Here is a 22,992-nt window from a genome sequence, read left to right as displayed (position 1 = left end):
AGACTCCTGGGTGTCACTTGCAGCCTGCTCACCTTCCCTAAAAGTCCCTTTTGTCCTGAGGCCACGCTGAAACTGTGGCGCTGTGGCCACTCGCCCTCGCGCCCCCCCTTTGCTTCTCACTTTCACTCCCATTGGTTTCACGTTCCCTTTGCCACACGGAAAAGTTTTCAAGCTCATCCAGCCCAGCAGCAGAGTTTATCCTGGTTCCACCCACTGGGACTTTCCTAGCTTCCTCCTACACGCGAGGGGAAAAAAAGGCAGAGGGAGGCAGGCAGCAGGCACCTCGGGGAGCTCGATGAGCCGCGGTGCTCCCTTCCCTGAGCTAGGTTTCTATTGTAGGCGGTGCATTCCTCGGGAGGGAGGGTGTGCGTGTGTCGGTGCCTTCCCACACTCGGGGCAGCTCTTATTTAATGGGGGTCTCCATGCAGGGCAGAAGCCAGAGGAGATTTTGCCGTTGCCAGCTCCCAGCCAGGCTCAGCGGCAGCTCACACGTCAAGCGCCGGCATGGACCGCGGGGCTGAGATAACCCTGGAGGAGGAGGCTCCGGTGATCGGCCAAGCCTCCAGGATGCACCTCAAGGAGGACTTGAGGAGGATACGATGTGCCGTGCTGCTATGCCTGCTGGCCGTGCTGCTGCTGGCATTGCCCACCGCCTACCTGCTGGTTGGAAATCTCCGAGCCCCCACCTCCTGCTCTGGCCAGGTAAGGCTCTGCCGTGCATCGGACCTGCTGCCCCGCGAGGAGGGGAGCGTGGCATTCCCCTTCCCCCATCGTTTGCTTATTTGTTTTTCTGGTTCTTCTTCTCTCTTTATGAGTTTCTTGTGTTTAAGGGAAGGCAAGAAGTTCACCGTTACCTTCCACCTTCCTTACTCAGAGACAGTCTGCCAGGGACAACTCTTACGATCGTTCGGTCTTTTTAACTAACGGTTTCTGTTCCTCTTGTCATAATTTCACTAAGGTCACAGCACAACGTACACCTTTAAAACTTTTACTGGTGTGCTGCAGAAAATGCTTAAGAGAAAGCTCTAGTTGATTGAAATTTGTGTCTCTCCACTGATTTCAGCCAGATTTTGATACTACGGCTCATTTTCCACCTTTCTTTTGGATTAGCTCTGAGACTTCCCCTACCATGTCCTGTTCCAGCAAACATCTGCTGAGCGTGCTGCTGATGTCAGTGGGTCAGTGCATGTGTACATGATCGGGCAGACAGCTGGGGCTGTCCTGTATTATCAATGCAAACTCCTGCAGAGATAAGATTTGGGACAACTACAGTCTGATCCTAAAGCTTGCATCCCACTTTTTTACTCTCCATCAAAGCTTTCTCTGTATCCAGGGAACTTCTGAGCTCTTTTTCTTTGACAGACAGCTAAACTCTTTGCTCCTAGCAATACAGGCTGGCTGGTGTGGTCACTTCTAATGCTCTCCTGTGCTGCCCCACTCCTGCTTACGTTAGCCTGCAAGTGTCTATACCCACTGCAGGCTATGAATCCAGCAGGACTGCCCCATGCCAGGAGGAAGAGTTGTGCATTTGGGTCTGAAGAATTAAGGTTTAAAGGAATTTTAACTTCAGGTCTGAATTTCCCCACCTAATTAGCCTGCTTGTCATGTATGTATACTTATGGAACAGCTAAAGAAAACAGTGTTAGTAAGCGGCCTTAAGAGCGAACTTCAGATGTAGGAAACATTTTGCCTGCAGATGTTTGGACAGTCTGTCAGCTGTGTCTGTAGCTGCACGCATGTGCGTGCTCGGCTGCACAGAGCAGCACTAGCCCTGCTTTGACCCCAAGTCTGCATGGCCGGCATCTCACACCCAAACAGAGCCAGCTCCTGAGTCCATCCACGTTACCCAGTTGTAACTTCAGGCACAGCTGAAAGGAAGTATGACAGCCCTGCATAGTACATCAGACAGCTAAATTTACTGATTTCTTGCACATGTACATGCTGCTGCGCTATCCTCGCTATTATTTAGGCCAGTTGGAGCGGGTACACACGGAGTGAAAAGGCATTTCGGATGGTCTCATTGCTCTTTCTGTTCCCATCCTCTGAGGTTCTCCAGTACCAAGCAGAAAGTTCCATTCTTGAAACAATTGTAAAAAGAAATAGTATAATGCTAGCTGTTTGATAGGACTAACGTGTTCCTGGCTGTTAACCTTGCTGGCAGAGTTAGTGGAGAAAAATATTTGCGACCGGGTTTGGCTTCTAAAGAGGAAAAGCGCAATATAAACCATTAGATTTGCTCTAGCCTGGATTACACGAGCATGTACTTCCGTGCATCTACACTGACTTGTTAGTGCATAGTATTCCCACAGTGATGTAACGAGGTGATCAGATGAGTTACAGCCGCTGCGTGTCCTACTGAGGGAGGGAAAATCATCAGGGCTGGCTGCCTGCCCACGGCGCTTGTGCCAAGCCAAGTGGGTGGAGTGCCTAGCTGCAATTCCATAGGATCCTGCCTTTGCTGCCTATTTCATTCACTCCAAGGATCACTGACAGTGTCACCAGTGTTGTCCAGCAACAGAGCGCAGCTGGGTGGATTTGTCTGCCTGCGGAGTTTGCTGTTAATCCCCCTAAGAGCCATGCTGTGGGCTGAGTACAGGCGCTCAGTCCTGCAGCTCAGCACAGCCCAGCTCAGTCCAGGGGAGAGTTTCTGGGTGTATAGGCTCTCAGGATCACATCTTTTTGCGTTTCCATCTGCATTTGAAGAGTGTGAACCACATGGTTAAAGGATGCCTTCTTCACACACACCCTTGATATCCTGGGCCAGAAGAACTTGTCTGGGACCAGGCATGCATGTTGGAGCTCTCTGCACACAGCTTTTGGGTGCAGGTGTCCTGGGCATACTGGGAGCAGGTGGACCGGTCCCAGTTTGCACCAGATGTGGGTTGACTCACTGTCCCTTGCAGCACTGAGCTCACAGGAGGAGCCCTCTTGTTGCCCCAGGCCCAGAGCTCAGCCTGCACCCGCCAGATTTTCCCTTCCTCCTGCACTTGGGCCAGCCCGGGGCAGCAGGAGGGACTTGGCCCCAGCAACTCCTGGGAGGCACTGGTGCAGCCAGGCAGGTGAGAAGCAAACGTAGTAAATCCCTGAACCCGTCCTTCCTGGAGCAAGGAGGATGAGAAGGGTTGTGCAACAGGGGTGTGCCTCTTCAGTTTGCCTGCGGGGTACGACGGTTTGCTCATCTCAGCTTCTGTGCGGGGGCACATGCTGTCACATACTCCTCAAAAGGGGCATAAACTCACCTTTTCCTCTGGAAATGCCTCTTTCAGGAAAGAGCAGGGCAAATTATGTCATTACAGCAACATGTGTTAACCACCGGCTCTCTCTTTCTTGTGGTATGTTGCGTCTTGCATGAATAATTGACGCCTTGATGCTGGCTTCCCTGGACACCTTCCAGGCTCACTACACAGCTTCCCTTTTGGAAGTACAAATCACTTTCTTTCGTGTTTCAAGACAGAGCGAGGTGAGGAAAGAGATCTTTAAGCAATGACACATGGCTTGGGCTATTAGCAGGAAATCTGTAAAAGGGAAGTCAAATTTCAGCCTGAGTGCACAGATCCACCAAGGGGAAGAACAAAGCAGCCAGGAAAGTATCTCCATCTGTCTTAGCAACTCACTCTGCTAGCCCCATAACGCAGAGAGTCAAGTCCTGACCTGCAGATGTTGGTACTTGGGCTTCTGTTGGTGGCATCCTTCGCATGGCAGGGCCACAAGCAGTGAAATGGGAAACTCAATCCAGAAACAGTCCTACGGGTTGCACATGAATGCGTGTGCCATGTCAGCCTTGCAATGGAGACGGGAGGTGCCACAGGATGGGAGGGACTTTAAAGTCTTAGCAGCTCCACCTAGATCTCCCTCCTGCAGTACAAAAGGATACAGCAGCAATGCTTAGATGAGACAGGCAGAACTATAACCTGTGCAGAGCCAGAAGCCCTCGTGGCCTGTCCAAATGGGAATGAGACCCCCAAATGGCTTCCTGATCCTTAGGGATGGGGAGGTGTTTGGGGAGCAGCAGGGAGCACTGCATCCAGTCCTACGTGTGCAGGACTGCCCTTCCAAATATCGGGAAAGTGCTGCTTCATGCTTCATGGGCAGAGATGTCAGCACATGCCATGGCCCTGCCAAAAAGCTCCCACCAAGGGCAGCTTTCAGCAGCAGGGGACCAGACATATCTTGTCCAGGTCATGCAGCACCCCTGGAGCAAACAAAATTGGGGGTGCAGGTACCGTGCATGCCCTGCAGAGACCTGCCTGTAAATTAGCATCTTGTGCTAAAAACAGAGCGGTGAAGGAGCCTGGGGAGGCAGGGGGGGGATTTTGCTTATTAATCCCCCTGCCTCCAGCACCAAGCTGCTTTTCCCAGGCAGTTCCCCTGGACAACCCCAGCCCCTCCTTGAGGTACGAGAGGCAAAGCACGTGCTCAGGGGATGTTTGGTCCTTCTCCTTGGCTTTAGCAAGACATGGATGTAGATGCACTGGGACTTTTGGACATTCTTGGTATCAAAGCAATAGAGCAGTGTGTTGTATACTGCAGTCTTCAGGGTAAGCAGAGCTGTTGGAGAAATCCTTTGTCCCCATGTCAGCTGTAGGGTAGGATTTTCAAAGTCACTTGGCACTGGCTACAATCTCTCTGGAGTAACTGAAGGGAAAACTGAGGCCATGGTCTGAACTTTTCAGAATCACAGCTAAGCAATAAGGGAAAATAGAGAAAAAATCTAATTGTGTAAATGATTTCTGTACTATCTCATGCTGCTTGGCTCTCCCTCATTTCATTCATCCTGAATGCTCTTTATGCACCTCAACTACACCATCAATGTACATCTTTAGGACAAATATTATTAATACCATTATGTGGCATTTTCTGGTACTGAAGTATTCTTCTTTGAAAGTTTAGAAGAGTTGTATCCCAATCAACCAGCACAATCAGGAAAAAAAAAAAAAAAAACAACTACCTTTGCCACATAAAAGAATAATTCACACCCTGTAATACCCTGCTTATGTAATGCAATGCGCTGTCCCTTAGCATGTAGAAAAGCAGCTGCTCCGTGAGGACTATTCACTCGGTGTTCTTTGGAAACAAGTAAATTGAGCATTTTTGATAAAGCAGCAGGATTCTTCTTGAGATCCTTCCCACTTCCCCATCATTTCTGCTTGTATTGCAATGCTGTGTGTATATAAACTACTTCGGCAGAAGTTGGGCTTTAAATAACCAGTCCCACTGAAGTTAGATGATTAAACATAGGTTTGTGATTGATTTATAGCTCTTTGTGGTACTTAGCATTGTTAGGAAATATGTAACTTGGTAAATATATAGGAAGGGCCACATAAATAAAGCTGCAAATATACACATAGGCATCTGGTGGAAAGCAAAGGGGATGTTTGAGGGAAATCCTCGACACGACCTTGTGCTTCTCACCAGGGGAAGGACAGTCACCTTGCTCTGACTGTGTCCCATCAGTTGCGTTCAGACACCACAGCAAGCAGGCAGGACCTCAGAGAAAGTCATCGGTGATAATGAGAGGCGCAGACACCTCAGCACCATTCCTCTCTCAGCCATCACCCATCTTTCTCCCAGCCTCTCTCCTAGATGACCTTTCCTGCAGGGCAGCCTGTGCCTGGGCTCTGTGTGTATGTGTTCACAGCAGAAAGGGAGGGCAAAAAAAAAAAAAAGATATTTTTCCTTCTCCATTTCTTTTCCAACACACTGGAGCCATTATTTCAGAAATGATGTTTTTCTGCAGCAGCACATGGCTGCTCACTGCTGGTGAAGTATCTTCGGGCTCACCAGAGCAGCCAGCAGTCCCATATGACCTGATTCTTCCCCTCACATACTCTCCTTGCCATAACCTGTGTAAATTATGCATTTTCAACTTCTCCTGCAATACTTGGAGCTGTGTGAGATGCAGCCACCAGGTGACAACTTCAGCACCTACATGCTGATATTATTTCAGCCTGGTTTTTGACCAATGCGCATCACACCGTCTGTTGCAAGCCGGTCAGTGGCAGCTTGCAGTACCCATTAAATTCATTGCAGCCATCCCTGACACACACCATACCTCACCAGGCAGCCCCGAGCTGGCTGCATATCCCCAACCACCAGCTACCTGCAGCCGCACTGCCAGCATCTTCCTACCAAGCACTGTGCCTGGCACAAGCACAAGGGAAGATGCTCCCCGTGCCACGGGGAGGCCACATCCAGTGTCAGCATCCCGCAGCTCCTTCCTTCCCCCTGCAGCATGCTGGGTTCAGGCTGCAATAGCAGAGCTTGCTCCTGGCAAGGAGCCACGGGCCATGCAGGATAACTCGGGAGCCACCCGGAGGCGCATGGCATGGAGCCAGTGGCTGGCCCTTTTTTGCTGCTTGACCCAAATGTCAGCACCGCTTGGTACAGGCCCTGTTATGACAGGGATGGGTCATAAATATGCTGGTGCTCAGTGCTAGAGGAACATTTACACGTAAGATGCAAGCGAACATGAAATAGCCTGCCTTGCCCTGGGGCTCCCAAGATTTCAAGGCAGACCTAAGTGATAGACTTACAGTCTGAAATAACTCAGAAAGGGATGCAGGGGAAGCAGCAGGTCTGTAGCTAGTACACCTCTCACTTTCTTTGCTGGTGTTTTGGATGCAATTTACTCAGCCCTGCTGAGATGTAAAGCAGGGAAGAAGGGAAGAATGTCTCACATTGCTCTGCTTGCTCTGTTTTGCTACATGCATGGAGACAGGAGTCACCAAGCAGCAGTGCTGGGTGGACACATGGTCGCACAGGAGAGTTAGCAATGGCCTCTGCCCCAGCACTGCCATGGGCTCATCCAGCCCATGAACAAGGCTGGAGTGAAACCCAGCCATCACAGGAGCCCAGCTCCTGTCCCTGGCACCTTTTCTAAGATGTGGGTGGTTTCAAACAAACAGTAAAAAAAAAAAAAAAAAAAAAGAAAAAAAAGAAAAAAAAAAAAAAAACCTCTCGCAATGAGGCAAAGCTCTGTTGGGACTTGTCCTTTTACTTAAAAGTTGTAGCTGAGGTGAAAGATATCAGTGTACCATCCCACGTTTTCTGGGATATCACAAACCGGACCCTTGTGGAGGAGCCCTGGAGGTAACCATTTGCACTTCTCTCCCGTAGGTCGCAGACGAGCGGGGCTCTCACTTTCTGAAGCAGCGGGCACTAGACACTGGTAAGTTTGCTGTCCCTTTCCCATCCCCGGCACCTTTGTTTACTTAGGTTTTGCAATTGCTGCCTCTGCGCCCAGCGCCGACACCTCCCCACCCACGCTCATGGCCCAGATCCACACTAGGCAGGGCAGAATAAGCCACAGGAGGCAGGGAGATGGGGGACAGCCGGGGCTGTAGTGAGGGACAAGCATTTCTGTCCCCATCCCAGCATGGGCCCACACCTCCCCAGCAGCTCACTGGGACCGGTACAACTCCCCCAGAGAGTAAAAATGCAGATTTGGAGCCCATGCACACCCTGTGCCCAGCCAAGCAGAGGAGCACTCCCCCTCCACTCACTTAACCCTTTTTTTTTTCTCTTTTCCCTTCAGTTACAGATACAATTCCCAGTGCAGAGAAGCCAAGAGCGCACCTGACAGGTAATGCTTGTTCAATACCAAAGCGTTCCCCTCGGGCCTTACAGCTGTTGCAGTGCAAAAACCTCAGTTTATACGGCTCTGATAGGATCAGGTGTTGTAAGAAGCAGGGGAGAAATAGTCATTGACTTTGCCTCGCTCAGCGCTGCAGATTTAACAAAGCAGTGTCCACAGGGAAGGGTCCACAGAGGAGAGGCAGCCAGTGCCTCTGGGACCAGTGCCACTTCTCCTGGTGGTTGCTGCCACCGAGTGAGTGCTCAGGCCCCTGAAACCAAGCATGAGTGCCCACTTTCTTCGGAAAGGAGCCCAGTGAGCTGTGATTTAGGAAGAACTACCAGTTTCGAAGCCAAATGAGGTCAGTAAGTCCAGTTTTAGGGCCCCTATTTTTGCAAGCCCTGACTGAAGCCACACACACTACGTTCCTATGAAATAGCTGCCTCTTTTTGGTGTGATCATCTCTAACACGTTGGAGCAAGCAAGGGAAGAGCTGTGCCCAGCTGAACCCCTCTGAGCCCGTACGTGACAGGAAAACGCCCTCGCAAAGCGCTGCCATGGGAGGGGGGGGGGGTGATCTCACCACGGAGCTGGGGCTCTCATCGCACCAAGGCTGCTGTCCTGAGCCCTCCCCCCTCCCACCAGCTCCACCTTCCTGGAAAATTTAGGGATTACCAGAAGGGGAACAGGTTCACGGCAGATTCCCATCTGGATGGGACGGAGTGCTGAAGGGCCCCCCAGCAGCTCTGAGCTTCTCCCATCTGTCCACTAAGGCAATTTGCATTGCAGAGGCTTCCCCAGCACCCTGTGTGCTGTCCCAGGGGAGCACCGCAGTAACCTGAACCATGCAAGAAGCTGCATGAAGCTTCACACAAATTTACATATGGGGTTGAAGCAACTAGTGCTTCAGGGCTCAGTTTTTCCCTGGCATTGTTTACTTTCACTAATCCACAAATTCCTTCCTAATGCACACCCTCGGTCCCATCTCCTTCCTCACGCAGGTTGCTAGAACATCCAAATGGGCCTGTCCTTGCTCAAAGCACATCCTTGCGTAAATGCAAGCTGGCAGGAGCAGAAGGACCACATCTGCTAACAGAGGTTCCCCCATTTCCCAAGTTGCCACATGACTGAGACCCAAAAGCTCCCGGGGTGGCTGACTCAGAGCTGCAGCCAAAGCGCTGCGCTGCTGACAGGAACTTCCCTGGGTTGCACAAAAGTCCTCTTGTCGCAGGGAAGCACCCAACAGTTTACTACAAATTTCCTCAGGCCTCCCATTTGTAAGAACTCCTTCACCATCATTCCCAAGCAGTGCCCCCGGGATGCTGCCTGTCCACCCCAGCCTGCTGTTTCAGCCCCATCGCTGTTAGCCATGAGAAGGAAAAAGCTGAGATGTTTTTCTCACTCCTTTTCTGTGCAAAATGGAGTCCGGGACCTAGGCTGCTGTGCTACATAGCCATCAGGAAACCAGACTTCCATGAACTTGTCTTTAAGCTTTTTTTTTCTTTTTTTTTTTTTTTTTGAGTCTCAGAATGGTTTGTGTTAGAAGGGACCTTTAAAGCCCATCTAAGCCCAAACCCATCTAATCCCTCCCACCAGCCCAAGCTGCCCCCCAGCTCCATCCATCCTGGCCTAGGGCACTGCCAGGGATGGGGCACCCACAGCTCCTCAGGGCAGCCTGTTGAGCCCTGGCATATTTTGGGGCTTCTCCACACCCTGTAAGCAGTGACTTCCCAAACTTAGTGGTGCACCATAGTCAGAAAGCTGTGCTATTCTAAACTGGTTCTATAGTAACTTCTTGGGTGTCATCCTGCTCTTTGCTTCTCAGGACCTGTGACTGACTTGTGCGTAGAAAGCAAAAAAGGAATAATTATTCTTTAGATATTTCCTACATTCCACCAAAACAGGCACCATCTGCACAGTGAAAATAGTAGACTAGGTACTCTCCCTCACAGGAAATCTCTTCCAGATCCCTATCTGCTCCTCTCTGTCTCCTTCTAGATTTAGGAACATATATTATGAAGGTGAGAACAGAGGAGTGAGGGGAATGAGAACTAGCTGGAGTACTTAGTATGGGAATGCACCACTGAATTAACAGTAGCAGGATGACTCAATGTTTTGGTCTCTGTTCCTTTATGAAAAATTCTCCACCTGCTCTTGGCCTTTTTAACACATATCGAGCATGTTGAACCTATTATGACACTGACATCTCATCTCCCTGGTGGCTGTAGCTAGTAAAGAATGGCACGGTCAGCATAAAGGGAAAGATGCAGACCAATGCCTATTCCTCCTTGTCACCAGCCTGGAGCACAGCTGGATGCAGCATGTTGCAGAAACCCCATCAAGTACCTGGGTGGCATTTATCATGATGCTAATTATAATAAGCAGTCCACTAAATCTGGGTAGAAAAACACTTTCTGGTTCAACTTGGTTGTCGAACCTTCTAAGAATAGTAATTAAACTCCCAGGGCATGATCTTGAGCAACAGTGACTCTGCAGCCATTGCACTTTGCAGTACATGCCACACAAAGCTGTACTCCACAGGAGACTCAGCCCCTCATCTTTCTTATAATACAGCTGACAGTATTAGGCCATCACACCAGTGAGGGCCATGAATTGTAGAAACCCCACAAGTTCACCAACATGCACCCAAGAGCTGCTAAGCAATGGGGATTCCCCAACAAGAAACTAAACTGAAAGGGATCTTTGGAAAAGAGAAGAAATCTGGCACGTAAGTGATACCAGAAATTAAAAATGCAGAGGAAACTTGAAGGAGCTGTAGCAATGAATCCCTTACTAAAAGCAGATTTTATTTACTTTGAGGATTAGTGTAATATGTATATTTGCTGAAAGTGCAGCTCCATATATTTAAGAAATAAATCAATGAGAAGTAAAAATACTGCTAGAAAAGAAGTTATACCATATTCAAAGGCATTTGAACATGCATTTTTTCCTCTTGGCATATCTCTAAAGCATAGAAAAAAATAACCAACATGGAAACAGAGCATCATTGCAGTGAGCACTAGCCTAAAAGGAAGGTTATAGCTACAAAACTTAGAGTTGCCTAATTCTAGAAGTTATGAAATCATGTACTTCGAGTTGCCTTTTAGTTATTTAAAAACATTGAAGAATTAAGTGTCACTGACATTTTAAGTGCGTCATTGTACACAACAACAACAAAAAAAAATCTCATGAAGCTTTTCCACAATTTTCCCACAAACTTCAAAAGATGGAAAAGAGCCCAGGACATTTTTGGGAAATTTTCTGATCGTCTACCTCAAACAAGCTTCCCTCTGTTACCACCTCAACTCTGAGAGGTCTTACCCCAAGCTGTTGTAATCAGCGTGACCCAACTGCTACTTTAGTTTTTGCCAGGATGCAGCCCAGTCCCTGCACAGGCACCCGAGGCTATGAGATGAAGGTAGAGGAGGATGAAGGCAGACCACAAATACTTTCACTTTCCTTTACTCCTCTTTGTGTATAAGGCAACGCTTTGTTGGCTGTAAGCCTCATAGTCCTTATAATACTTCTATATTTTAGCTTGGCTTGCTGTCACAATCCCTGTCTATTGCCTTCCCATACAGAAATACTCTCTTCATGTGCTTTGCCTCCTGGGTAAAAATAGACAGATATAATTCTTCAGCAGCGCTGACAGGCAGGCTGAGAAAAAAAAAATGCCATTATTTTGTTGGTATACTTGAAGAATATGCAATAAATTGCACTTCTAACATCTGCTTGTCTCCTCATTGGTTATCTATTGCCAGAAAAAAAGGATGCCATGGGACTGAGCATATTCATTTTCCTGAATCTCATGTCACCCAGGGTAAACCTAAAGGTCATTGCCAAGCACTTCAAAGCTCTCCCTTACCTGCATTCATCTTGCCTCCCTGCCCATGCACACACCTCTTCCCCAAACACTGAATCAAAATCAAGTTTAAACGTTAACCTAAGTTCATGAAAAAGAAAAAGGATTGGTTTCCTGGAAATCAGTTGACTCAGTCTTTCTCGCTGTTTAACATCAACTTTCCAGGTTTGCTCTAACACCTAGCAGAATCTCCACAGCATGTATGCTCTTCACCACCTCAGCTGCTGTTTTAGCACAACAATTTTATGTGGCAGTTGGTTAAGGGCAGAGAAAACTCTTTTGCTGCTGTGCAGAAGGAATAAGTCCTAAGGCTTGTTTTGCTGACTGTCATGTGAATAAAGTCAGAGCAGCAGAGGAGAGGTGAAGGGAAGAGGGCAGCAGCTCCCTGATTCTTCCCAAAAGCCTCTGCAACCTGAGGAGCATCCTCAGCCTCTGCTTGGATCAGACCAATGCTAGGGCCTGGATTAGAGTTCTGTTAAAAAAACAAACAAAACGGTCTGGCAGTTAAGTAAGAAATAAAGCTGAAGATAACATCAAGCTTAGTGTTTTGCTCCATCAAAACATTTTCAAAACACTGAGATAAAACTGGGTTTTAATATAAAGTGTTACTTTGAAACTGGTCTTTTTAAAGCACATTGGGGTATTCTAGTTTTATGGTAAAATCAAAGGGCACCAGTAAATGAAAGGCAGTTGTACAGCAAAAGATCTTCTTGTGAACACCCACAAGGAAAGCTGGGTGCAAGGGCTAACCAAAAGCAACTTGGCAGGAAAAGTTCAAGGGTCTCAGTGCTCGATGACAGATCGTGCTGACTGTTGTGAAACTTTTGCAAGCAAATAGCATCTGTTATCCTGCATTAGCACTATGGTGGCATAAACATAACTTCAGTCCACTGCAACTCAAGAAAACATTGCTCTAATGCCTCTTACTAGTGCCCTGAACCAAGATGTACAGGTGTGAACCATTGCAGCACAGGTCTGTACAACTCCCCAGCACTGCTTTCACTTCAGGACAAGGTTTATACTCAGAACTGTGGGGTAAAGCCATCTGTACTTCCCCATGGTGCTGTGAGATTCAGCCTTCGGGAAGGATGGCCTTGTCACACCACCTAGGGTGTCCAGTTGTAGCCTAGCCCTGCTGCAACCTGCTCTGGCTGAGGTTTTCCAGTTTTGGTTCCTGATGGCTCAGATCCAAACACTGCCAGGCATGCTCCAAAAATGCCACTTGCCGGTTGGCCTGCAGCCAACTTTGTCTCAGCTTTCTAGCTGTAAAATAAGAAGGTTTCTCTCCTGGTGTTTTAATTCGCCTTTGGAGTAGAGATCCGTTAGCACATTCAGCAGGATGCAAAGTAACCCATCTCTTCTCCCTCTCTCTTTGTCCCACAGTGAAGAAACAAGATTTTGCCAGCACCATGGGAAACCACCTGCCAATCCTACAGTGGGAAGACAAGCGAGGCTTGGCCTTTACCAAGAACAACCTGAGTTATTTCAGCAACTCACTGGTGATACCTGTGTCTGGGGACTACTATGTGTATGCTCAGGTCACTTTCCGAGGGCACATTGAAAGTTCAGGGAAAGCAAATTCTGTCACGGCCATCATCACCAAAGTCACCGACAGCTACCCCGAGCCCACCCAGCTGCTGACCAGCACCAAGACCCTCCGTGAAGAAGGGAACAGCTGGTTCCAGCCCATTTATCTGGGAGCTGTGGTCTCCTTAGAAGTAGGAGACAAGCTGATGGTCAACGTTAGCGACATTAAGCTGGTGGATTACACTAAGGAGCACAAAACCTTCTTCGGTGCCTTTTTACTGTAGGTCTCTGGCAGCAGCTGGTGGGGGTTGACATGGCCCTGCAGGACTCTGGTTTGGTGAGGGCACGTCGGGGTGCTGGTCTCTGTGCTCCTTTTGTACTGTCACTCACCTGCAGCACTCTCTGCAGCCTTAAATTATGGGGTAGGGAAAGCTGAAGCCACAGGCTGAATTGAAACAAAGCAAAAAAATCCAGAAAAATGCAAGTCAGGCTAGAGGAAAATAGAAGGTTTTGAAAGCAAAAGCTAAGAGCTCTTCAAAACTTTGATTGCTTGGGAGGGACCTGTTATATGTGTGGGACAGGCCTATTTATCCTGAATACTACAGCTAGGCTGCATCACTAACTCCTCTTCTAATATATAATTTCCTCATCTCAAAAAAAAAAAAAAAAAAAGCATTTTAAACTTTCCCCAGCACTTCCAGTATAGTTTTGCATTACCTCACTTTAGACTCTCAGCTCTAAAAGGTAATTATTTTTTAACATTTCCTTACAAATAGATTTGATCAGTACTTTGCACTAATATAAAACCCACATTAATCATTAACTGCTTAATTAATCCCTTCCAACTTCCCTGTAAAGTAGATTAAAATTATATTGCGTTTTGCAGAAGCTACCTGATTATTTTTTTTCCAGGAAATTGTTTACAGTTATGTAAGTCAATATGTAGGCTTAGGCCTTTATGTAAAACTTCTAGGGAAAACGCAGAAATGCTTTCTGTTTCAGCATGACAGTGGAATCCCCCTGTCAGATCCTAACATTAGGAAAACAGAAAAAAAACAAAGCAGAGGCACGCAACAAAATTTTCTGCACTATTGAAAATCAACCACTGAAATTTCAAGAGAAACATTCTGCAATAACTGGTTTTCCAATCCGTTTAATTGAAAGCAAGTGCAACTAAAAAAATCACTGCTTTGGTGCTCTCCCCCTTGCAACCACTGCTACAGCAGTCTGCAAAACTCAAAGGACTCCCCAGCCTTTGCCTGGGCGAGGGCTGCCAACCAGCTGCCCATACAAAAGGTTCTCGGATCTAAAGACAAGGTCATGGTGTGCCACAGCCAGGTGCAGATCTCAGGAGCACTCACTTCCCATCTCACACTTACTTTTTTTCATGGGCCTTGCTGTCTCTCAGGGAAATTCCACAGCTTTCCTTCTCCTCCCACAATAAATACATCACTGACAATGACTCAGGTCGTATTCCAGTAGATGCAGGCTTCACACTCTTAACTGCCCGGAGGTCTCACACCTAAGCACCTACCATGCAGCTGTTCTGCAGGGGCTGGCCAGTGGCCAGGCTTTGCTCACTGCAGCTCTTTTTTTTTTTTTTCTCCTTACCTCATCAGGCTCCCTCTGTTTTCTACTTCTTGGCCGGAAGTGAGAGCAAGGCGTGATTCCCTAGCTATTGTTTCCACCCAAAGCCATGGCGGGGCCCAATAGCAGGCTGTTAGTGCCACACGGGCACCAAGGCCAGGGGACCCACAGGACTGGAGACAGGGGCTTGCAGCTGAACAGCTTGAGTGGGCAGAGGAGCTCTCTGGCAGAGACAGCCCAGCTACAAAAGACCACGTGCGACATTGCAGCCTGACCAGCAGTGGGCTGCTTTGGCCACAGCAAGCCTCTTCCAAGCAGAGACAATTTATTGCTATATAAAGATCTGTTTGAGATGAGAAGGCAAAACACAACTGAAGCACAGAGAAGGGCCAAGCAGATTAGGGTACAAAGGGAAGAGAGAGGCAGAGAGGTGAGAAATCCAACCAATATCTGGGTCTCTACCTCTTCATGGCCTGGGTATAAGCACTTCTGGGCTAACAACACCACTATGCTTCTTAATCCTGGCAGATCTTTTATCTAGTTAAATTATCTCAGAAAAGCAAGCTTTTTGACCATCCTTCCCTATTCTGCAGTGCCTTGGTCCCATAGTAGGTTCTCAGTCACCCTTCACTGTTTTATCTACACTGAGGCAGTATTAAGCACAGTACTGAAATACACAGTATTAAAAGCTAGGATGTTGGCATCTTGCCTTGCTCTTCTTTCCTCAGCGGATGTCTTTCTTGCTTTCTGCTCCTCAAGTCTAGGCATCAGATGTTGGTCCACTATGCAGTATAGCCCACCTAGGACACCTTGACATTGCTGCTGCATCAAAACTTCCTTAGAGTTCAGCTTCTCATCCTTTCTTTGACTTGTCAAAGTCTTCACTTTCCCCACACCCACATCCCAGCTGTCCTCTTGATCCGTGTCTCCCTCAGGCACCTTCCTTCTTTCTTGGCTCTATCCATTAAGTATAAATACACCCCTTTGCCCAAATCTAAATTTCCACACACTTCTCTCTTATAATCATGTCAGAAAACTGCTATTTGAAAATAGATCAAGACATCAGAAAGTGAAGGTGGTGCACCTGCTAGTAGCTGCAAATGCTCTTGGCCAAAATATCCTGTAATTCTTTTATTAGCTAGATTCACTTCCATTTTTAAACACTTATTGCTATGTTTCCTTCATCTGTTCAGTCTCTTATGCTAAAACTACCTCTTGGAGACAAGAGGAGTTACTCCATATGTATCTACTCAGCACCTAGCATACAATCTAGTTGTTATTTCTCAGAAAGGGCAACTTATCATTCACCACCTTGGCAGGGCTGTTCCTACTGCTCAGAAATCCCATTTTTCCCTTCGTACCATCAAAAAATGTGGTGAGATCGCAAGTTCAGGAAAAGGATGTTCTTAGGGAAACCCTAAGACTTGCCATTTCTTAGATTTTCTCAAACATTCTCTCAGCACCCCACACTGAGTCCTTCTGAGCTGCTGATCCCTTTGTTGTGTGCCCAAAATATGATCCAAATTCATGAAAACATGACATTTGCAGGTCTTGCAGACCACCACATGGAGGCACTTAATGTGACTAGCACAGCAAAGAACATGGCATATGTCATAAAGAGGAGACTTAAGCAACCTCTCCAGGACAGGTGATTCTCAGCAACTACGTGGGAAAGCTTTTATGAAGTTATAGAGGATGAATTTGATGTATCCTTGGAGAAAATCGGAATGCAAATTCTAGCTGTACTAAGTTACAGATATTCAGAAAGCTCTTTACTTCTACAAGTGAGATAACATAGCATTCTTCTGAGGCCATAGGGCAATCCTGATAGGTTTGTAGAGCAGATTTCCATAAGAACTATACCTGAAGTCATCATCACTTAATGACTGTTGCACTGAATATGATAAATATGAGTTCCAGAGGACAGGATTGTGCATGCAGTATTTAATATATAACAAAAAGAAACTTCTAGGGAATACATACAGATATAGCCATGCTTGTGTATTTATGCATATTCCATACAAGTTTTAGGAAGTGCTTTGGCAATAACGAGCCCTTTCTCTAACAAAGTACATCATTTTTGTCCACAGTACACTGATGATAATTTTCTCAAGCAAAAACTTACCTGCTGTTCTAACAATGCAGGTATGACTCTTGTTCCATTAGCCATACCACAAAAATATTTTAGTCCATAGCAAGCTCTCCTACCCCATTATTTACACCAGCTTCTAGCACGTTTAGCACAGTAGCACACTTTGTATATATCATAAAGTAATTTATCTGGCATTACTTGTTTTAAAGTGGTGCAGGCATATTAACGTGCACACATCTACCCCAGTGGAAGTTCCCCCTTTCTCCCCTTCACTTCTCTTCCCTCACATACAGTGCTAATGCTTCTGTAACAGTGACTAGCAAGTATAATAGCAAGTACACGGGCTGCTTCTGACCCAGGGATTCCACAGAAACCAATGGCACAACCTCAGGGTAAAGCTGCTTAAGACAATTCAGGCTCAAAGAGAAATATCATAAGTAGACTGAACCCAAGTTGCAAATGATCTGATTTTCCCAGAGCTAAATAAGGATAGAAGTGTTCTCAGAAAATCACATTTATTGAATTAGAACATTTCTTTAATGTAAATCATTTCTGGAGATGTGAAAATGCATATACATCAGCATTTTCACTTGAATGAGAAGATGATGAAATCAGGCCTTGTGAACAAGTGACCTTTCAGTTTGTGGTCAGACTGAAAATGTTTTGTTTTGGGTGGATGTGAAACTAGAACAGTTATAAGAAAAACTCCAAACTGGAGGAATAGGGTTCAAGTAGGCAGCTCGTGCTACGTGAACTAAAACAATTATGTGATTTCGGATTTTGACCCTTCCATTTTCCAGTAAAAGAGATATTTAAGCACTATACAGAAAAAAAAAAAAAAATCATTTTTCTTCCAATGTTTATTTTTTAGTATGAAGCATGGTCAAAATATTTTTGTTCTTTGGATTTTTGTTCTTCCCCAATCTCTTTGATCTCCAAAAAGCTAACACTAAATATAACCCAAATTCATATAATGGTTCACTTACCTACTGCTTCCTTTCGCCTTAAAAACTAATAAGCATTAACTCTCTCTCTGTATAGATATCCAAGTAAATTTAAATCAAGCTATGGAGGATTACAGCTCCAATCTTACCAACATACGCTTTACTTAGTCTTAAGCATGTGCTTAAGATGGGTGACATTGTAAAAGTGAGCTCAGTTTTCCTATCTGGTGTATGGGAGGAGTAAAATCAAATTAAAAGTGATGTAAATGTAACCTGTGTTTACCGTCAACTACACCATTATAGGAGTAACCCCCTAAATATAGGAGCACTCACAGACCATCATCAGCACATGTATGTTGGCAGGATTAGGATCTAGAGGTGGAAAGTTGAAGGTCATGTTCCTTAGTAAAACATGACCCAAATAACAAACAGTAGGCTGCTGAGATGATTTTGGACATCGCAGTTTAGCAGATGTCAGCTTGAGTAGACCCCCAGAAGGAAGGGATGCGACCAGTCTGTATCAAAGCGTAGCACAGACCAAGTGGGATGGATTAAGGTATTACTTGTGATTTTCAATACAGATAAACCATATTTTGAAAGATTGTCTTTTTGAACTCTGTATAACTGACCACACTGTGCTCTGTGTTTATTAATCTCCTGGGTGGCCCATCATTTCAGATGAGAAATGAGGAGAAAATTCGTTCTTTAGAAGAATCAGACAGCGTCAAGAATTTTTGCCCAAATCTGGGTATTAAGCACCAGTATAGCATTTTGCTACTGTAATGTGTTTTCATTAAGTGATTGCATATTGTCTTATGCTTCAGTACTGATGTTCACTTTTACCAGAAGAACAGACTTAGTTTTTTGTTTCTAAGTTTTATGACAATAAAAATGCAAGTTAACTAATGTGAGAGCTTCTGATCCTGGTCCCCTTCTAAAGACACTAACTCAACTGCACACATAAGGGTGATCAGCTAATACAGCCAAACACCCATGCTGCTGTGTGTTAGTCATTGTTATTGCAGTCAGCAATCCTGCACCCATGTTGAGCGAACTCAAACGTTTTTCTTTGCCCCAGGAGGTAATGGGCTTCCCTTTCGAAAGGCAAAACAAAAGCTGACCAGATTTTCTTTTTCATTCATTTTTCCCCTTTGCAGTGTGGGAAACAGCTGGTTCCTTTTTTTTTTTTTCTTTGCCATTTCTTAGTATATTTTGAAGAAAGCCCTGTGGAAAAACAATGCTCATCAGAAACTGCATCACAGTCATACTGTCAGTCCTGAGTCAGGGCCCAAAGCTGAGCAGACAAGGGAGATGGGAACCACATTATTCCAGCCAGTTTTTTAAATCATCACCTGAACAAAACAAAAAAAAAAACTTTTGCCCTGACTACAGCTATACATGAGAGCACCTCAGCAGCTTAGAAACTCAGCATTTCCAATTTCTCTGCTATTGACTGTCAGAGGTAACACAGCTGGGAAGCGTTGGACAAGTGAGGGTTCAAGTCTTGAGTGAAAGCAACAGAGCTCTGGGCACCCTTGGTCCTGTTCTGCACTGAGCTTTGCTGTCCTTAATCTCAGTGTAGTAGCAGTACCCATTGGATATCTACTTCTCATCCCAGATGGTTTTATCTTCAGTCCTCTGCTGCCAAGAGCACAAGCTCTTCCTTTTCCACTAGAAAAATTCAGAAACATTGTCCCAGTAGGCATATTTCTTATCTCCACAACTTGTCATTTTCCTGGCTTGAACACAAAGTAGCATTTCTAAGTTAATTCAGAAGTGATTTCTGATTAAAGGCTATGTGTTCTGGCTCAAGTAAGGTTTTCACTTGGAAACTCTGATGGAGGAAGCATGTTTACCCTGGCTTTCATCCACTCACATACCTGAGATATTTTGTTAGGCAGGTGGCAGCCAGGAGTTAATTAGTAGGAAACAGGCTTTCCCCCATAAGAATTCCACAACAAAATGGTGCATTTCTTTTGAATTCAATAGCTACCTCAGATTTGAAGAATATAAAAGGTGTTTTTTTCCTTTTTTAAAAAAAACTTCCCGCTTTAACATGAGCTAAGCAGAATTCCCTCAGTTTATTGTACTTACTCTGTTTAGAGTGAAATGGCAGTAGCATAGCAGTAATAGCTTGAGTTACTATCTTTGTGGTCTAAATACACTGGCATGTACATTCCCTCCACATGAGGAATTTACTTCATTTTCCCTACCTTTCTCATCCAAAAGTTGGATATTCTTAATGAATTTCTACGTTTTCTTTCTAGCAAGGGTAGAGATTTCTAAAAGGCTACATCCCCTGGAATGGGTGGAGATAAGACCTTCTTTTCTCCCAAAGCTGCAGCGGAATGTATGAAAAGAAATTTTTACTAGCTAAATGCAAGTGAGATTATAATAGCAGCACTCAGCAAGGGACAGCTATCCCCAGCCCCCACACAACACTGCACTCCCTTCCCAAGAAGGCTGGATAAAGCTGCCCAGACAGTTACTGCCCGAGCAGAATCTTCGCTGGGTTTGGTGTTATCAACTACATCCATGGACATGGGTATTGAAGGGAGAATCTTACTTTCATGTGATGCATTTGTTATTCCATTAAATTCACCCTGGACAGTAGGGAAGTTTAACTTCTTGAGGTGCCCAACCACAGCTAGATCTGCTCACCAGCTTTGTTCTTGCATGAAGACCCCTTTTTGCAGGCTGGGAACAAATTCAAAAGTCACTTATAATACACTCAGCTTTTTGGAAGAAGCTTTGAATTCACTCTGGCAGGGCTAGAAGACTGTCTCAGTTGGTGCTCCATCCTGCAAGATGCTTAGGAGACAAAGTGGGTAAATGGAAGGAACACTCATAGGAAGAGACTTTATTTCAAGAGTCCCTGCTCATCGACAGGCAGCTGAATAAGGGCCAATTTTTTCCAACACACTCAGCAGCTGTCAGACAGGTTCTCAAAGCTAAGAATCCATTGATTCAGGTTTTTTTGACACCTGGTGCCAAAGCCAGACATGAATCTCTTCAAAAGTGAAGCGACAAGCCAAGTTTATCAATACCAGCAGTTCCAAATTCATTTTGACTTAGAAGTATTACTACAAGTCCTTTGGAATAGCATGCAAGACATCGCCTCACAAGTTAGAGCCTAGTACCCATAAACACCAGGTTACTGTAAATAGTATGTCATTAAGTTATTTAATATTATATTAAGTCTTAAATTATTAAATACTATATTATTAAGTGCTGTAAGTAGGAAGGTTTGGGCGGTTTTGCTGAATTATGAACTAAACTAGCTTCCAGATGCTCTCATTCTTGTACAAATCAAGCTATGTTTTCATTGATTGTAGAGTTTTATCAAAATGCCAAAAAGGCACTGAAAATGTTTACTGCATATTTATTGGTACTATGTATAGATGTCAGTTATACGTAAGAAATTGTAAAAAACAAGGTACAAAGTTGAGATCTGTTAAACTTAACTATTTACTTTAGCAGATGGCTTTGATGTCTTTTGACAAGCAAGTTTATAAATATTTTTTAAATACATGCCTTAAAATAAAAAATAAAAGCACTTCTATTCACCTTGACTCCTGAGTCTGTCTGTATTCTAATATCTACCAAGTGCTCATATTTACAGCTGGGAAAGGCAGACATTTGTTTACCCATAACAACATGTTTAAGTGTGCTATATTTTTCACATAATACATGACTTCACAGATGTGTAGATTTTTTTGTATGCAAGCTATTAATACATTTGCATACCAAATATACACTCAGCAAGTTATAAATCCTAGTATTTCAGGAGCATGGAACTGGTCTTCATCTGAGGACCAGTTTCAGACATTTTCTTCAGCCTTTGTTTTAACGCCTGCAATTAGAATATTTTGGTCCAGTAGCGTACAATCATATCAGGGAACTGAAAGTTATAGTCTTGTTACTCCTCCCCCTTCCCTACCCCCAGACAAAGCTAGCTGAATCTCACCATCATTTAAGGTGTTTAACTCTGTGGCAACAAAAAGTAAAAAAACACCAACCAAAGAGTCAGTACATCCTGAAAACCACCTACCATGCTTCGGTATGAAAAAATCCCTATTTAACTGCTTTCTGTTCAATACCAGTAATATTTAGTAAAAACTCATTATGTTCTGAGATTCGTATAGAATTTCATAACATTTGAGCAGGACTACATCTGCAGTCCAGAAAAGAACTTTATGTGGGCGAACTGAATTCTTAAGTCTCACAACACAATCCATTTGACCAACCCTATAAACTAATATTTCTGCCAGAATGGCAATGAAAAAAATATTAAAAAGAGCATTAATACATTTTGTTCATGGCTGTCAAATAAAGTTAGTGGTGATTCCTACCTGCAGTCCGGAAGCCTGTCATTAGTCTGACTTCCTCAGAAGCCAGAGGAAGATGGGGTGACTTGCGCTCTGGGTACATGTCCCTTTCTCTATTAACTGCATACAGCTAGAAATTCCAGCACAGCTGAGGTTAAGCAATAGGAATCACACACTGAGATTCAGTTCTGGGTTGAGAAAGTGACCATTTGGTCTGCGACCTCTCAGCAGCTGCCAGAACTGGGGCCTGAAGCTGGCTACTGCACCAGCCCCTGTGGCTGTTCCCCTCCAACAACCAACACTACAGCAAGGCATCTGGCTTTTCCCTTGTATTCCACCCCTTTATCTGATATAAATTCATTAAAGTAGGAGAGCCCTCCCTGTACCACAGGAGGGGAAGAGGTCCATCGCTCCCTGCTGATGGTCCAGCCAGGGGATTACCACAGAGGCACGCAGCCATCTCCCCTCTGCAGGCAGGATACAGAGGCAGTTGTGCATGCAAAGGTGAAAGTGGAAGAGAACTTAATCAAGCAAACAGCTGCCATAGCAGGATTATCTGTCAAATCATGCAAAATAGTTTTGTTCACTACACATAAGTTCCTCTCTCATAAGTTCCTAAAAGCATAGGTGGGAAAACGGCATCCTCTCAAAGAGACGGCTAGCAGAAAGCGCTGCTTATGTCCCAGCCCTTCAGTTGGATGACTTCACTCTTTGCAGATGTCCCGCTTCCTTTTCTGCATGTAAATCAGGGGAATCTCTAGAACAAAAACAAGGAGATATGAAACAACTTTTTTCCTATAGCAGTGGGACTGTTCCTCTTCACTACTGAATTATCTGGCAAGTAGGTATTAATGTGTGGAGAACTCCCCTGTCTGTACAAATATCTAGGTCCTCTGAAACTAGACAGTTCCTTGGGCTGTTACCACCACCTTAATCATGGTGACATCTCATTAGTTTTCCTTCAGAGGTCATCCCTTCGTATTTTAAAGGAGGAGGTAAAAAGAAGAGGTGAGACAAAGAGTACTGAAGAAGGCTTTTTCTTTACCCAGTGTCTGCATCTAGTTGTCACTTCTGGCTAG

The 22,992-nt window shown here is 45.2% G+C and overlaps 1 protein-coding gene across 1 annotated transcript; it reads left to right on the top strand.

Annotated features, from left to right (window-relative positions):
- Positions 1-318: 318 nt before the first annotated feature.
- Positions 319-21,107, top strand: TNFSF15 (TNF superfamily member 15). Its single transcript, XM_084299095.1, has 4 exons — positions 319-702; positions 7,117-7,168; positions 7,535-7,582; positions 12,819-21,107. Exons 1-4 carry the CDS (start codon positions 505-507, stop codon positions 13,244-13,246), a joined length of 726 nt encoding a protein of 241 aa, XP_084155221.1. The 5' UTR covers positions 319-504; the 3' UTR covers positions 13,247-21,107.
- The last annotated feature ends 1,885 nt before the right edge of the window (positions 21,108-22,992 follow it).

Source organism: Netta rufina (assembly GCF_964035555.1).
Source record: "Netta rufina genome assembly, chromosome: 20".
Classification (NCBI taxonomy): Eukaryota; Metazoa; Chordata; class Aves; order Anseriformes; family Anatidae; genus Netta; species Netta rufina.
Note: the sequence above shows the minus strand (reverse complement) of the source record. Positions and strands in the feature narration are given on the sequence as shown.